The 18,066-nt window shown below is 42.9% G+C and overlaps 1 protein-coding gene across 5 annotated transcripts in view; it reads right to left on the reverse strand.

Moving 5' to 3' along the window:
- The window catches only part of Cnot6 (CCR4-NOT transcription complex subunit 6), a 36,444-nt gene extending 22,987 nt beyond the window's left edge, over window positions 1-13,457 (reverse strand). For 3 of the 5 annotated variants that reach the window (XR_016533083.1, XM_090321056.1, XM_090321053.1), the window contains exons 1-2: window positions 13,075-13,457; window positions 3,885-3,998 (exon numbers count right to left, since the gene is read on the reverse strand). Coding sequence is in view for 4 of the 5 variants with exons in the window: in XM_090321056.1 (XP_090177182.1) it covers window positions 3,885-3,996 (112 nt within the window). In the remaining variant the exon portion in view is untranslated. Of the gene's footprint in view, window positions 1-3,884; window positions 3,999-11,746; window positions 11,902-12,527; window positions 12,597-13,074 lie in introns of those variants that run through there. The other 2 variants (XM_090321054.1, XM_090321055.1) reach the window with 2 other exon arrangements.
- Between the last annotated feature and the right edge of the window lie 4,609 nt (window positions 13,458-18,066).

Here is an 18,066-nt window from a genome sequence, read left to right on the forward strand (position 1 = left end):
TCTCAGGTCCTTTTGTTCCCAGACTGACTTTGAATCTTGATCCTCAGATCTCAGTCTCCTGAGCAGCTAGGATTATAGGCATTAGCCACTGATTAGCCACTGCACCTGGCTCAAAACCCCTTTGTGTAAAACTAAAGATAAAATGGTATCCCAGCTATTCCAAAGGCAGAGATGAGAATGGAAGAATAAGACCAGAAAGAGTAAAGAGATACTCAGGGACCTTGAGGCTGGCTCCAGCCTCAGCAAAAGATCCTATCTAAAAAATAAAATACAGGACCAGGCTGGATTCCATTCCCCAGTACCACACACACAGAAAAAAGCTGGAAGTGGTACAGTGGCTCAAGTGGTAGAGCGCTAGCCTTAAGAAAGCCAAAGGACAGTGCTCAGGCCCCGAGTTTAAGCCTCGAGACTGGCAAAAAATAAAATAAAATACAAAGGACTAGAGGGATGGTTCATGTGCTACAGCACTTGGCTAGTAAGGCCCAGAGTTCAAACCTCTTTTTTGAGAGAAATACCTGCATGGCCATGTTTATTGCATTTCTGTTCACAATAACTGAACTGTGGAATCAACTGAAGTGCAAAAGAATCAATGAATAACTAAAGAAAACTGTGTGTGTGTGTGTGTGTGTGTGTGTGTAATGACCTTAAAAAAATAAAACTGTCTAATTTTCAGGAAAACAAACAGAACTTGAGGCCATCATACTGAATTAAGAAAGCTCAAAAAACAAATATCAAGTTTTCACCCACTTGTGAAGTCTATACCTAAAAAGTTCACATGTACATAGATATATACATACTACAAGAACATGGTTGCAACTGTGGCACTATTTGGGGGAAATGAGGGACAATGGAGGATGAATAATATTCAAACAATCTATGCATGAAGACGGTGTGAGGAAACTTTGTTGAAATTTGCTGAATAATCAAATAGGGCAGGAAAAATGGAGAAAATGAGAGTAGATTAATCTGATTAAAATATAAGAGCGAAATACTATTGTGAAATCCCTTTGTGCAACTAATATACACCAAAAAGAAAAAAAAAAAGATGACAATAAAGTAAAATACGCTGTTGGTGAATGTGTACTATGAAAGGGAGAAAGGCAAATGAAGAGAAGAATGGTCATAGCTCGGGTGTCAGTGGCTCATGCCTGTAATCCTAGCTACTCAAGAGGCTGAGACCTGAGTATTGTTGTTCAAAGCCCGATTAACCACCAGAAAACTAGAAGTGGCTCGGCAGCTCAAGTGGTAGAGCGATAGCCTTGAGCTCAAGAGCTCAGGGACAGTGCCCAGGCCCAGAGTACACACTGTCAAAACACTTCACATTAAAAAAAACAAACAAAACACCTATTCAGATTGTTTTAAGAAGGTTAAGAGGCGACGAGGGACAATAATAGAGGGAGTTAATTTGACCAGGGTACATTGCATCATGTTTGGAGCTATCACAAACACCCCCTACACACAGTAATATACGCTAATAACAATGTTTTAAAATTCAAGATAACAATAACTAAGTTAATAGGTAAACATTAAAACCATATACATCTATACTCTGCATGGTCAAGATGGAAGACTAACATATTAAGAAAGAAAAGACAGATAACCCAGTCACTCTAAATGAACAAGTTGTATCAACTTCTAACATTAAACACTACGTGATTAACAGATCAGAAAAATTAGTGAATTTGAGAACTCTCCAGAATAAAAGGACAGGTGAAAAAAAAAACTGAAGAACAAAACAAACAAAAATATATCAGTGATACCAAGCATAACTTTAAACAATCATATATACATGCAATTAGAATCCCCCCACAAAACAGGGATGAGGTGAGCCAGAAAAACAGGTTTTAAGAAATAAATAAAGAGGGCCGGGAGTTTGGTCTAGTGGTAGAGTGCTTGCCTAGAATGCACAAAGACCCGGGTTCAATTCCTCGGTACCACATACATAGGAAAAAGTCAGAAGTGGTGCTGTGGCTCAAGTGGTAGAGCTCTAGCCTTGCGAAAGTCCAAGGACAGTGCTCAGGCCCTGAGCTCAAGCCCAGGACTGGCAAAAAAAAAAAAAAAAAGAAAAGAAAAGAAAAGAAAGAAAGAAAGAAAGAAAGAAAGAAAGAAAGAAAGAGCGAGCGAGCGAGCTGGGAGTTTGGCCTAGTGGGAGAATACTTGTCTAGTATGCACAAAGACCTAGGTTTGATTCCTCGATACCACATATATAGAAAAAGCTGGAAATGTTGATTTGGCTCACGTGGTAGAGTTCTGTCCTTGAGAAAGCTCAAGGTCACTGCTCAAACCCTGAGTTCAAGCCCTAAGACTGGCAAAAAAAAAAAAAAAAAGAAGAAAAAAGAAAGAAAGAAATGAAGGGCTAGGAATGTGGCTTCATGGTAGAGTACTTGCCTAGCATGCATGAAACCTGGGTTCGATGCCTCAGTACCACATAAACAGAAAAGGCCAGAGTGGCACTATGGCTCAAGTGGTAGAATGTTAGCCTTGAGCAAAAGAGGCTCAGGGACAGTGCCCAGGCCTGAGTTCAAGCCCCAAGAGTGCTCCCCGCACCCCCCCCAAAAAAAAGGAAAGAAATGAAGCTGGGCACCAGTTTCACACCTGTAATGCTAGGAAGGAAGGATGAGATACACAGGATTGAGGTTCAAAGCAAAAGAAGTTCTTCAGAGTCCATCCAAAATAAAGAGCAAAAAGCCAGCTAGAATAGTTTTGAGTATAGAACAGGAGGCATGCAAGCAAGGTGAACTTAAGCAAACATGATACATGATACCCTGAAAGTTCAAACTCAAGTGCCAGTACAAAAAAGAGTGAAAGAGAGAAAAACAGAGAGAAAGAGAGAGTGGGGGGTGGGGTACAATTAGATTACCACATACCTAAGAATGTGGCTGGACCCTTTCCTCATACTATATTCAAACTGAACTGAAAAATTCTTGACAGAAAACATGTATAAGTCTTCCTGGATTTGGGATCAGGCAACAAATCATGTTATGAGATTTGCAAAATGGATCAAGAGAAGCACTAAAAATTCTAAGAATGCTTAACTTAAAAACAGTAAAGCTGATGAGGAAGAAAACAACTTAACGTACCAGAGCGTGTGAGTTAACAGATGAAAAGTTTCAATCTCTAAAGGCAAATAATAGAGCTCCCAGTGTAAGGCAGAGGAAGGAAAAAGGGAAGAGAATCCTTCTTATCCTCAGAGAAATTAAGTGACCTTTCTGGTGCTATAAAATAGAGGGAATGTCCTAAAAACAGTGAGTAAAACTGCCAATACAAGCTACAAAGGAGAGAAAAATGTAAAAAATAATCCAAGTAACAAAAGGAAAGAGGAGAGAGTCATTGCATATTCATGAGACTTTTAAATGAAAGCATACTATTCTTTAGGCCTCCCCAGAATAGGGAGCCTATTTTGATAGGAAATTGGAAGACTCCCTATAATACCTACTTGACAAAACTAAGCTTAAAAGTGCAAGCACCCTAGAAATCAAGAGGGAAAAGGAGACACTCCTGTGACTAGCAATCTCAACCATGTCTGTACAGAAGGGCATTTATGTCTACCCAGGGACTGGTAAAAGAAGACAATATTTATTTTGTATTTTTCAGAGGTCAACTGAGAAGTAAAAATGACTCTTCACCAACTCTAAAGTTAGATAGCATTCCCAATAGCAGGGCTTCTGGGATATTCCTAGTAAGTCTAGGAGCTCATGTATTTATTTGGTAATTTAGATTGTATTAAGAGATAAGAGAACTTGAGATCTGCTTAAAGTTCTCCATGTTTTATTTCTGAATTAGTACTGTTCTCAGATATGCAGATTCATGTATTGCCATAGAAAACTTATTTTTCTGCCATATCTTTAATTCCCATACCATACATTCATGCTTGCATGCCTTACCACTTATTTCGAGCTCTGCCCAATGAGATTTCTTTCCGTTTGCTGCTTCCTCAGAGGACATAATTGTGTACATCCTCCGAGGGTCAGGTGGCTCGTATTTTTCTTTGGGCATGCCTGTGACAAGAAAAGAACCTAATCAGTATTTGAAGAATCAATAAATAAAAGTTAACACCTTTTAAAAGGTCTATATTGTAATTTCTATATATTTCACTCAAAAAATAAGAAACTCAAGAGTTTCCTGGAAAAATGGATGAATGGAGCCCAATTTGTATTAGTTCGACTGTGATCATTTTGTGGGATATTCGGTCTGTCTTATCCTTGGCCAACAGAATCCTTGTAAGTTAGGAAATGGTATTATTAAACCTACATGATGTTTGCACTCGGTGCAGAAACTAGAAATATATGCTTTTATGACCATCCTGGGAAAGTCAGGGGTGTGAAACAAAACCACAAACCTAAACACAATGAACTAAAATAGAAACTGTCCTGAAGTACTGAAATTAAAGACAGTCATACTGAATATCATTAGTGGAAAAGAGGCAATAGGGGATGAGCATTCAGGAATTCACTCTAATACCATACCACAGTTCCCTAAGAGTCTCTCTGTGTTTATGTTTTGTAGAGAAGTACTATAGCAATTTATCAGAATCTGATGAAAAAAAGAGAGAAGACAAGAAAAACAAAGGAAGCAGAAGAGAATGAAGATACTCCTAACAGCCAAGGAAGGAAAGTTACACCCTCAACCTTTACGTGCTACCTGGGTGAAGCCCTAAGCCCCCTACATTTTAACCTCCTCTAGTCAGGAGGGAAGCAGAAGGAAACGCTGAAATCAGACTTGAATTAAACTTCTACTCAACCAAAATCTGGAAAGCAACAAATCTTTGGGTTCTTTCATGAGAAAAAGATTTCTAACTACAAAAGTGAAAACACAAAAGCTAAAATCTGCCAAAAAAGTATCCCAGTCAACCTCTTCCTACCTTGATAAGCAAAACGGATCTACCATAAAGAAAAATATAGTTTTTCTTCTTTATCCTCATACTTAACACTTCTACAACCTGCTATATGAAGGTTTTCCCCACACAACAATTTGTCCAGTGAACACCACCGGCTGTCATATAATTCAATCCAATCCTGGCATCACCTACCTACCTAGTATTAAAGATCCTACAGTTTAAGGGCTCAGTCCCGCAACACAATCCCAAATTCAGATACCAATCTCAAATAGAAGGCTGTCACTTAAAACTTCTGACCAACATCCAGCTATGAATAGGGTTCCCTTTACTCCCTCCTTTGATCCAATTAATTTGCTTGGATAATCCACAAAACTCAAGAGAAACAGTTTACGTAAATCCACTAGTTTATTATACAAGAATATTACAAGGACACAAATGAACAGCCAGAAAAAGAGGTATCAAAGGGATATGGGAGAAAAGCTCCCCTCCTCCCCCAGGAAAGCAAACCTCATAGCAGCTTCTAGTTGTTGCTTAACAGGTTACACTACTGTTACTGTTAATAGTTCTGGGGATGGATACAGCATGCACAGTATCACTATATATTATAGTCCCTGCTCTTGTCTTATAGAACCCAGGACTTGAGCTCTCTTCTCTTTCTTCTACAGGTTGTTAATATGGACTGAAAATTTCAAATCTCTAATCATCAGGTGACCAGCCCTTATTGATATTTAGGGAACCCACCATGTGAAGTCATCTCTTTAGCATAAGGTAATGTAAGGAACTAATACAGTATACCAAGGTAAGAATAAGGGAGAACTAATGTATTAGACACTTGCAGAGGACACAGCCACACCCATCAACGAGCCAATTCCTATAACAAGCTCAGTAAGCAATGGACTTTGTTTCAAATCAGCATGGAGTGGGCCGGGAGTTTGGCCTAGTTTAATTCCTCAGTACCACATGCACAGAAAAGCCAGAAGTGGTACTGTGGCTCAAGTGGTAGAGTACTAGCCTGGAGAAAGCGCAAGGACAGTGCTCAGGCCCTGAGATCAGTCACCAGGACTGTCAATTCACTCCTCCCAACCGCCCCAAAAATAAAAAACACAAATCAGCCTGGAGGACATTTCTTCCCCTTAGTCTAAATCTGCTTGGGTAGTCTACCACAGCACACATACCCCAAACTATAATCCCCAGCTACTACCAATAAACCCTGCTTTGGAGAAGTTCCTTCAGATTCACCATGCATATTATATCTTACAGCTACAATATAATACTTGGACAAGTGTGAGAGTATTCTTGGGTAAAGTATAAAACAAATCAATTACCATGAAAACATGCAACCTGCATACTACATATACACAACCTACATACTTTATCCTAAGTACATGCATACTGTTTGAGATAGAAAATGGGAGGTAACCCAGGTATAAAAAAAAAATTAAGCAGGGTATGGTGGCTCATGTCTGTCTCCTAGCTACTTGGGAGGCTGAGATCTGAGGATCAAGGTTCAAAGCCAGCCCAGGCACAAAAGGACCTGAGACTTTTATTTTTTGGTCATGGGGCCTGAACTCTGGCCCTAAGCTCTTCAGCTCAAGGCTACTTGCCCTACCCCTGGGCCCAGGTGCTGTCCCTGAACTCTTCAGCTCAAGGCTACCACCCTATCCTTGAGCCACAGCCTCACTTCCCAATTTTCTAGTTATTAATTGGAGATAAGAGTCTCTTAGCTTTGTACTGCCCAAGCTACCTGGCTTTGAACTGTAACCCTCAGATCTCAGTCTCCTGAGTAGCTAGGATTACAGGCATGAGCCACCACTTCAGGCTTTGAGACTCTTTTTTTTTTTTTTAATTCAAAGAATTTATTAACATTGATTTTTACATCATATTTCAAATGATGTGTTTAACAAACAAGTACTCAAGAAGGGAATCTCTATATACAATCACTGGAACTTAGATTTTAGAACATAATTAAAATTAGGCTGAGGGTTTCTATGACATACAAACCCCCAGGCTTTGAGACTTATCTCTAATTAAACTTGAGAAAATGGGAAGTGGGGCTTAGCTCAAGGGTAGGGCAGTAACCTTGACCTGAAGCACTCAGGGACAATGCCCAGGCCCAGATGTAGGGCAGTAGCCTTGAGCTGAAGAGCTCAGGGACAGCACCCAGGCCCTGTGACCCACAAAAATAAATAAATAAATAAATTTCTGCTCAGCTATCCATAGTAAGGAAAATCACAACTATGAAAATAAATAAGGCACTGACATTATACCAATTTATTTATTTTACATTGTAAAAAGCAAATAAATACTTAATAATTGGGAATCAGTATTTTCAGTATAAAAGAATGCTTATGAATCAAGGAAATTAAATGAAAAACACTAAGTTGATTTAAGAATATCAATAATGCCAAGCTCAGGTGGCTCAGACCTGTGACCCTAGCTACTCAGGAGGCTGAGATCTCAGGACTACAGCTGGAAGACAGCCTGGGCAGAAAGTCTATGAGATTCTTTCATATCTTCAGTTAATCACCAAAAGCCAGAAGTGGAGCTGTAGCTCAAGAGTGCAAGACTTGAGCTGGAACAGTACCCAGGTCCCAAGTTCAAACTCCCGAGTTAAAGCTCCAACACCAGCACACACACACGCACACACTATTATACTGGGCTGAGTATGCAGGTATGACTATTAATCACACCTGTTCAGGAGAAAGACCATAGAAGGCTAGGCTAGCCTGGGCAACAAGTCAGCAAAACCCCATCTTAAAAACAAAACCAGGGGCAAGGAGTTTGGCCTAGTGGTAGAGTGCTTGCCTAGCATGCACGAAAACCCAGGTTCGATTCCTCGGTACCACATACATAGAAAAAAAACAGAAGTGGTGCTGAGGCTCAAGTGGTAGAGCCCTAGCCTTGAGAAAGCACAAGGACAGTGCTCAGGCCCTGAGCTCAAGCCCCGGATTGGCAAAAAAAAAAAAAAAAAAACAACTAGGTATGGAGGATCCAAGTCTGAGATCAGCCCAGGAAAAAGCACAAAACTCACTCTGAGCTGGGTTTTGAGCTGTGAGGTAGTGGCTCACAGCTATAATCTAGCTCAAGGACAGTGGCCCAGACCCTGAGTTCAAACCCAACAACCAACAACAAAAACCTATCTGAATAGCTAAAATAAATGGGCAGGGACTGGGAGTTTGGCCTAGTGGTTAAAGTGTTTGCCTAGCATGCATGAAGGCCAGGGTTCGATTCCTCAGTACCACATACGTAGAAAAAAGCTGGAAGTGGTGCTGAGGCTCAAGTGGTAGACCTCTAGCCTTGAGAAAGTCCAAGGACAGTGCTCAGGCCCTGAGCTCAAACCCAGGATAGAGCATTTATTTACCAAGTGCAAAGTTCAAATGGAAGCACCAAATACAAAAACAGTAATATCAATATGAATTATTTTTAATGCATTTCTAATTATTCATTTTTTCCAAAATGTTACTCCTAAACCTCAACCGTTACCTAATATGATAGCCTGTAAAGAATATATTCCAAGAGCCCCCTAGTACATGCATGAAACTGTGAATAATACTGAGCCCTTTAAGTCTAGAGCTTTCACATCTTAAGTGGTTGTAACTTTCCATTTGTGACAGCATAGGTTTCTTTCTCCTTCTTCATATCATGTGAAAGATTCATTTGTACTATGGCTGTCAGCAAACTCAGCCTAAGATTTTGTCTCTCCTTTGAGAACTTTCACCTCCTCACTCTGAAGCATTTTATGTATCTTTGGCATATTCAATTTGCCAGCACCATTGTGCTTGTGCTCTGGGGACACTAGATAAAATAAAGAGTTCAACACTAGCACTGTGATGCCACAACAAGCTGACAGTGCTAATGGGCAGCCATCATATACAGTGTGGAAACACTGAATAAAGGCATGATTCACTTCCTGGGTGTGGGATGGCACAAGAATTCGTGCTACTCAGGATGGTGTGTGTATTTATAACCTTAACTTGAAGACCTGCCTTCTGGTAAACATAGGGGTGATTTTTTTTTTTTCCAGCTAAGCTCTAAAGGCTACCTAAGCCTAACTAAGAAGTTCTCAAAGCTTGAACTTTCATGGGTACCATTTTAGGGCTTGTGTTGTTTTTAATTTCTTTTAAGTTCTTCCAAAACATACTGACATTTTGTTTACAAATGACCCTGTGTTATAGAGCAACAAACAGGACTACACACATACCACAAATCCACATTAAAAAGTTTCAGTCACTATCTCTCTTATTTTAAATGTGACTTGATTTTTGCATGTACAGTCTCCACTCTATTCTCCACACTAATACCAGCTGTTCTCTAACTTGGCTCCCATTAAAAAACAAAAACAACAACAACAAAAACTCCTTTTTAGCGGCTCTCTCCTAGCTCTAGGAAAAAAACATAAACCTGATACTTAACAAACAGGATCCTTTAAAATCTGGGCAGGATATAACTTTTCAAGTTCCTGTCAAGTCAATCCTGCCATTCCAGGAACATCTCACCACTGGCCCTATCCCAATACTTGACACCTCAGCAAACTCACTGTTCCTTCTGTGGCAAATGACTCTCCTTCCTAGTTTGGCAAGCTCTATTCAGTGACATTTTTTGTAAACTGGCACCAAACTCTCCCCTAAATTTAATCATTCTCGGTTCTTCCAAAGCAGCTGAAATTAAGCAGTGCTAAGCCTATGTTCTCACTACATGTAGGCAGAAACAGTATGGTCATCACGTCATAGGAACAGATATGGTCATTTGAGTTACCAAGAAAATATAAATGTCAGCCATTTGAGCAAAGTAAACGAAGCCCAAAAAGCCAAGTATTGTGTTTTTACTCATTGTGGGATCTAGACCTAAAAGAAATGTGTGTGTATACATGCAGACATATAGAGAAAATATGATTCTAACTGTGAGAGTGCTTGGTGGTACAAGAGAAAAAGGGAAAGAAAATAAAGAAGAAATAACATCAAAATGTATGGTGCTTACATAAGAAAACTTGCTGAAAGCTTTTAAATAGGGATCAGGGGAGCCAGTAATTTGGCCTAGTGACAGAGTGCTTGCCTCCGCGGTTTGATTCCTTGGTACCCCATAAACAGAAAAAGCCAGAAGTGGTGCTGTAGCTCAAGAGCTTTAGCCTTGAGAAAGCCCAAGGACAGTGCTCAGGACCCGAGTTCAAACCCCAAGACTGGCAATAAAAATTAAAAAATAACTAAGTAAATAAACAGGGAACAGGGAAGATGGGGAGAGCAACAGAGGGAGACAATCAGACTAAAACAATACGTATCAGTGTAATTTCATGTCTAACTAATATACACTAAAAAGTGAGAGATTAGTAAAAACAGGTCTGCTAGAGGGATAGGTACAGAGGGGGAATGGAGGGTCAACAAGACTGAATATGGTTGAAGTACTTTAAAATGGTAACAATGAAAGGGGGTACAGAGGATGAAGGAGAGTGACAGAAATGTGATTTTATGAAAATGTCATAATGAAAGTTCCTTGTACAGCAAATGCTAATTAAACATGTTTAAAATATATAGAGATAAATAAGGAATTACAAGGGCAAAGTTAAGGCAGCCTAAATGAGCCCCCTCCTGTTCCTCTTTATTCCTTCAAATACCAAAATCTGGTGCATCCAGATTGTATGCTAATACAAATGTGCTAAATGTATAGTATGATTACAATTTAAGGTATTCAATGTTCTATCACATTTCATTTCAAGATGGCTGTCTCTCGAAAGTGAGTAGCAGCTAAAGTTAAAGGAAAAAGTACCTCAGTAAAAGATTTTGCAGATACTAAGGGATTTGAGGATTAAAACTGGAGTTTCCTAGAAAATACAGTTCTAGCCAGAACAAGTGTATACGGTATTCTATACCCATAAATCCAAGTTTATTTTTCAATGAAACATACATTCTTAGCAGGACTGTGTGGACTTTATGAAATTACAATCCCTTTGTACAAATAGTAAATAATAAAAGATAAATTCATTAACCAAGATGTACATTTACAAGCTACAAATAACATGGGTGAATCTCTACAATGCCTTTATTTATAGTCAAGACCAAGTTCTGTATACTCAGAATAGCCTCAATTTTCCCACCAACTGTTGTTTTGCTTTACCTTGCCAACAAGATTTAAGAAATCTAGGATGGGGAGTTTGGCCTAGTTATAGATTGCTTGCCTAGCATGCACGAAGACCTGGGTTCAATTCCTTGGTACCACATACACAAAAAAAGCTGGAAGTGGTGCTGCAGCCCAAGTGGGAGGGCTCTAGCCTTGAGAAAGACCAAGGACAGTGCTCAGGCCCTGAGTTCAAGCCCCAAGACTGGCAAAAAAAAAAAAAAAAGAAATCTGAAATTGCCTACATATAAGGCGATCAAAAGCATCTTGCTGGACTACATTATCACTGATAATGACACAATGTGGAATTACAGAAGAACTGCCTTTCCAGGGGAATCTTTGGTCTCACAGCAAAGTGTCTTTTCTCTCATACTTTTGTCCATTTCAGTAGGTATCTTTGTTTAACCATGAGTAAAGACCTCACAGATCTACCTTAAAGGGAAGAACACCCTGTTCAAACAAATCTGTAGCAATTACCTCACACGTCCATGTGCACTGGCCAGCAAACAAAACTTGATCCTTCCCCCTCAAATTATCTTGGACAAGACACTTTCATCTTTCTAGGTTTCCTGGACAGCTGTTCAAACGTTTTGTTTCAAATAAGATGGCAGCAAACATGTGTCTAAAGATACACCACTTTTACAATAAATAATCACATTCTAAAAGATGTGACAACTGCCTAAATCATTAGAAAGTCTTCAGGACCTTTCGGTCAATGGCTATTGTCAGCCTCTAAAACTGTTTTGGAAAGGTGGTAAAATCTAGTAGACTGTGAAGAATACAAAGTGCTGTATTACACACCATTTTGCCATTTTCAGTATTCACACTTCCTCTCCAAAGTGAAAACTCTCTGTTACAAGCGGGTAAGAATAAAGAATATTCAGCACTATCCAGTCCACCTGTAAATCAGCTAAATACAGAGACTCAAATTCAAGCAGATTACTTCAACATCAGCTTACAGTAAATCCAAGAAGGTCAGGCACCGAGACCATTCACAATGTTGCCATTCGCTGTGAACAGTGAAAAAAAAAAGGGGGGGGGGAGATGATAGTGTTGGGTTAAGAGTCGAAGAAAACTAAAGGGGGACGGGGGTGGGAGGAGAACCCGACCACTTGAGGTATAAGAACAACAACAAAATGGGACTGCGATTATAGAAGGGGGGAAAAAATCGCTTCCAAGTACAATCCCCTACGTCCTCAGCAACACCACCGAATCATCTGGTGCTCAAAGTGCTTCTCCAACCATCGAATTCATCCCGATCCCTTCTCTCTTCTGCCCACCACCCCCCACCACCACAAAATAAATAAATAAATAAATAAATAAACCGGCCGTAAATTGAATTCAAAATACTTTTGGAAGCCAGGGCGCTGGTGGTGGAGGGGGGGTGCGGGGGGTGTGAGGGGTGGCTCATGCCTTTGTAAATCCTAGCTACTTCAGGACGCTTGCTGTCCTGAAGGATCCGAGGTTTCGAAGCCAGCTCAGGCAGAAAAAAAAAAATAATAATAATGCTAATAAGTGAAACAAATAAACGAAATATGGAAGAAGAGGAAAGGAAACAGGACAAACAACTAAACAAACCCACAGGCGCTTTCCCGCCTGGCGGTAACGACGTTCGCGTCGTGCAAAGTTCCATAGAGCGCAAACCCTCCGGAAAGGCCACTTTTTCTCCGAAGTTGCCACCCGTCGGGGCCTCGCGAGCCCCAAGGGGGTGGGGTGGGGGTGGGGGGGCCTAGAACGGGAGGGAGGGCTTAGATGGAGGAAGAGGAGGGGGGGGTGTCCTGGAGGCAGGGTGCCCGCCCTCGCCGTCAATCAATCTCTCCCTCTCCCCGCGAGGATGCGGGGTGGGGTGAAGGGGAGGCCCGGGGAGGGACGGGAGGGCGATCTCGTCGTTCAAAGGGGGAGGGGGAGGGGATCGGGCCGACAACCCCCCCCACACCTCCCTCCCACTCCGTTCGGCAGCGCGGCGTGGGTCCGCCATGCACAACTAGAAAGTTGTTCCCCTCCCCCCCCCCGACGGAGCCCCCAGGGTCCCGGCCAGGCGGAGGGGATGGAGGAGGAGCGGGGGGGGGGGGGGGGGGGGGGGACGGCGCGCCGGGGTCGGGCGCGGCCTGGGGCCGGGCCGGCCTCACCTCTCGAGGAGCGACGCCTTCGTCCTCCGCCGCCGCCGCCCTGTGAGTGCAGCGGGGTCTGAGCTGTGGAACCACCATACCAGTCCCGCCCGCTGCTGCAGCGCCGCCGCCGCCGCCGCTCGTCTGCCGCCTCAGCCGCCGCTCTTTGTTCCCCCTCCGAACGCCACCGCTTCAAGCTGCCCGCCTCCGCCGCCCCGACCGGACGCCACTACGCCCTCCTCCCGCTTTCACGGCCCCCGGCCTCGCCCTCTTCGCCGTGCCCGTCGCCGCCGCCGCCGCCGCCGCCACCGCTTTCGCCTCCGCGCCGTCGACGCCGCCGCCACCGACGCCGACGCCTCCTCCTCCGCGCCCCCCTCGTTTTCATTGAAAGCAAACAAGCATCATGGCGGCGGCCGCCTACCCCGCCCCCTCCCCCTCACCCCCCCCCCCCCGTTAGCCAGCGAGCAACCTCGACCGCCACCGCCGCTCCAACATCCGGATCGCTCATTGGCCGCCGCCGCCGCTGGGCGCGACCATCATGCGTCGGAAGCGTGGGGGGGGAGATGCGTGCTCCGTACGGCACTGGGCCTAAGCCCCGCCCCCGGCCCCCCCGCGCGCGGAGCACGATGGGCCAGCCCGACGCGCGTCGGCCCGCCTCCGCGGCGTCCCTTCCCGCTCTCTTCGGAAGTTTTCCTCGTCCTGCGTTTCCTCTCCTTCCTCCGCGCTCCTCCTGGCTTTCCTGAGCTCTGCCTTGTTCCTCTGGGTGCTCTCGATCTTCCTCTTCTCGCTTTTTTTTTTTTTTACCTCTTCCTTAGGCCTTGACCTGTCAATCACGTGGGAACACCGATTAGGCTCTCAGACTTCACGGGTTGCCCGGATCTTGGTCTTCTAAAGACAAAACATTGGATCTCCAACAGTCGTTTGATTTTCTTGCCATTCATTATATGCGTTGCATATATTACATCCGTATACACGTATTACATTAATATAGACATATGTGTATATTACCTATAGTATTACATATGTAATATGTTGTATATAATATATAATTGCTATGTATATATTTATAAAATATGTATATTCGTGGCCCATTTCCATCCATTAATGGTAATTCAATCCAGAGAACTGATGCATGGACAGTTTTTTGGTGGAGTTTTAGTTTGAATGGGCATAAGTGTTGGAAGGACAAAGTTCTCTGGGCGGGAGGAGGCTGGGGAATGGTGGTTGAAGGTGATAGAGAAAAGACTGGGCTGTGTCACATGCTGTTTGTATCAGGAAACATTTGTCAACTGGTACTTTCGGGCACACAGGAATCAGAGACTCCACTTGTCCTGAATAAGACCACAGGCTAGGGCCACAAGACCCCACTGACGTCAAAATACATAAGAGATGTACATTTGAGGCTATGGCAAGGACAAGATCAGCTCCCTCCTCTCTCTCACACACACACACACACACACACACCACCAGCCTCCACCCACCACCACCACTACCCATATGGGTAGAAATGAGTGAGAGGCCAGGTGTGGGGGCTCATCCCAGCTACTAGGAAATGGAGATAAGAAGATCTTGGTTTGAAGTCAGTTCCAAAGCAGGGAGTGGTAGATTCATCAAGATCCTGTCTCAGTAGCCAACTGGGCTGGTATCTGTGGCTTACGCTTGTAATCCTGATTATTTGGAGGTCTGAGGTTGGGAAGATCATAATTCAAATGAAGTTGGGGCAAGGAAAGTTCACACGACCCTTCAGCCAAGAGCTAGGCACTGTATGGCTGGGGCTTTAAAACAGGCAAGTCATCCGAGGCCTGTGTCCATGCTGGAATGAGGCACTATCTCCAATATAATGGGGGTGGGAGTGCATAAATGGGCTGGAAGCATGATTAAGCAGTAAAGTACCTGCTAGCAAGTACGGAGTTCAAACCTGATTATGACAAAAAAAAAAAAAAGAGATTGGGAGAGAGGGAAAGAGAATTGGTAGTATGATGCGATACTGTAGTCCCAAGAAGTGGAGGTGGATCTCTGCCCTTGATAGGCCCCAAACAAAACAAGGGGAAGACCCTATTTGAAAAGTACACAATAAAGCTGGAGATGTGGTTCAAGTGGTAGAGCCTATCAAGTGAAAGTCCCTGAGTTCAAGCCCCTGTTCCACGAAGAAGAACAAAAGAAGAAGAAGAAGAAGAAGAAGAAGAAGAAGAAGAAGAAGAAGAAGAAGAAGGAGGAGGAGGAGGAGGAGAAGAAAAGAAAAAAGGAGGAGGAGGAAGAGGAGGACAAGAGATTCCAAGAAGTAATAAAGAAGACACATTGAAAGTCTGCCTTGAACTAAAAAGGATGTGGGAAAGGGTTGACTTGCCTGGGGCTGGATGGCAGCCAGGATGAGGAAAGAATGAAGGCAAACACTAGTCAAGGACATATGTTCTATATTCAGGACAGAATTTCCACCCCGGCCTCTACTCAGCATGGCCTTGTGGTCATCACCCTCCATTTGTGGGGACAGCAGCAATCACAGCCCAAGCCTTTAGTGTCTGAGATACTGGAAAATGTGTCACTCTATTCCCATAGGAGTTGGATATAGTCTGTCTTCTACACAAAGGGTAGCAGGCTGAGGCCCCGGTGAGGTTGACATCTGGCTGAGCCTTTCCCATGCAAGTCTTGTGCCTTGCACAGCCTAGAGGAAGGGTGTAGTTGTGTAACAAAAATACTTGGCAGCACATTTGCCCATCTCTTAGGTCTGTGCCTCACACAATGACTGGGTGTTGAATGTCTGGTACCTGTGCATCTTCTAATAAAGCCCTTCGCTATAGATAGAATAGAGAATGCTTCATCTTTTTACCTTTCTGGGTGGCTTCCTTTCCCACATAGGCATTATCCTGGTCTTTACTCATGGAAACTCAGGGATCCAATAAGAAGGAAGTAGAAGCATCAAGATCTTTTGAAGGTCACGCTCTCTGAATTCTATCCATCGTATCCAGAGAATGGTGAACTTATATGGAGTCCTCTAAGTAAATGAGCCCCACAAAATGCTGGAGTACCCGGAGATGGTCAGGGTCGATTAGATTACAACCAAAAATCCACAGGATCCCAACAAATGAAGCAGATTCTAAGGCTTATTTGAAAGACAAGCAACCGCTGTAAGACAATGCATTTGGTGGAAGATCAATCCACGAATCGAGTAGGAAAGCTTGTGGGGAGCCAAGCCATACTGGAGTTTGCTTGGTGAGCCTGAGCTATGAACCTCATGGAAATATTCAGGACTGGGTAGTCTGATATCTCTTCCTAGATTTGGAGGCTTGGTGTCCAGGGACATCAAAATCTTCTTCTGTAATGCCTAGGACATGGGCCACAGTTTTCCTCAGGCAGAGTTTCAGATTGTAATATTTATTTTCCCTTCTATGATCCTTTGTCTCTTGGTTCACTGTATCAGTCTTCAATTAATCGAAAATCTGACTTGAACAGCTGTAAGAAAATATGGAAATGAAATGATCCGTTTGTTTAGCCTTCAAAGAGCCAGGAACCGTAAGCCACCTTGAGATGTGCCTTGGTAGGAGAGCTGATGCCAGCTCTGGTTACCTCTGGTTACTTTCTAATATGGTACTATGAACTAATATGGTATATGAATGATACAACTTGTGGGAGGAAATGGGAGGGAAAAAAACCTGGGAGAGAGTGAGGGAAGGGATGACATTGTCCAGAAAGAAATGCACTCATTACCTGACACTTACTTATCTGTAACCACTCTGTGCACCATCTTTTTTTTTTTTTTTTTGGTTGGTCGTGCGACTTGAACTCTGGGCCTGGGCATTGTCCCTGAACTTTTCAGCTCAAGGCTACTTCCCTACCCCTTGAGCCACAGTGCCACTTCCTGTGCATCCTCTTTATCATAACAAAACATTAAATAATGGCCTGGAACTGACTTTCATTTCCATCCTGAACTCAACACCATGGTCAAGGGAATGTCAGAACTGACCAGGAAGAAGTCATGTACCCATTTCTGGAGCTGGATTGTCTTCATCCTCACCAAAGCGTACATGGAAAGAGTTGGGAGTGAGAGGAAAAGGAAAAGAGGTATTGAAGGGGATGGGGAAGGGGCAAGAGAAGAGATGGAAGAAAATCAGAAATATAAGGGCAGGAGGAGGCAGAGAACTTGAGATCTCCACTTGGCTTGGACCCTTTCCCAGGTGATCCTCCAGACGCCTGTCTTGCTTGGCCTCATTACTGTATGTGTAATATCAGGGGAAAATGTCTCAATGCTTTAGAATGTGTGTGAGAGAAGAAGCTTCTATTCTGAGTTTAGGTATGATGCCTGAAAACTCACCTTTTAGAGAATCCATTAGAAGAAGAAGTGGCCTCAGATCTGTCAGTGTCTGTCACTGTTAAGATCGAACCCATTTTTCATTGTTAAATAATTTGTAGGGGCTAGATATAAGGAGCACTTGCCTAGCATGTGAAAGGATCTGTGTTTTAGTCACAACAAAATAGAAAAAAATAATCTGAGCTGACTACCAGTGGTCATACTTGTAATCTTAGCTACTCAGAAGGCTGAGATCTGAGGATTGTCGTTCAAAGCCAGCCTGGGCAGGAAAGTCTGTGAGACTCTTATTGCTGGTTTACCACCAGGAAACAAAAGGGGAGCACTGGCTCCAAGTGGTAGAGTGCTAGTCTTGAATGTAAAAGCTCAGAGACAGCACCCAGGCTCTGAGTTCAAGCCCCATGACTGACAAAAATAAAAAAAAAAAAACTTAAAAACGAGTAAAGCATAAAGAAAAAGTAAAAACAAGAAAACAAGACAAACCTCAGGCTGTTTTTCTAGATAAAGATGCTTTATTCCCAAGAACATCTGGAGACAAGAAGGTTTTATTCTTAAACATTATGTGAATCATGTTTTAAATAATATGCCCAATACATTGTTATGCAATTAACAGACACCATTTCAGATAAAAAAAATACTGTCTAAACTGAGACTAGCAGGATCCACTCGTCCCATCCAGTGGGAAGAAAAAAAATGAAATAAAATAAATC

Source organism: Megascapheus bottae, chromosome 29 (assembly GCF_031878675.1).
Source record: "Megascapheus bottae isolate mThoBot1 chromosome 29, mThoBot2.hap1, whole genome shotgun sequence".
Classification (NCBI taxonomy): domain Eukaryota; kingdom Metazoa; phylum Chordata; class Mammalia; order Rodentia; family Geomyidae; genus Megascapheus; species Megascapheus bottae.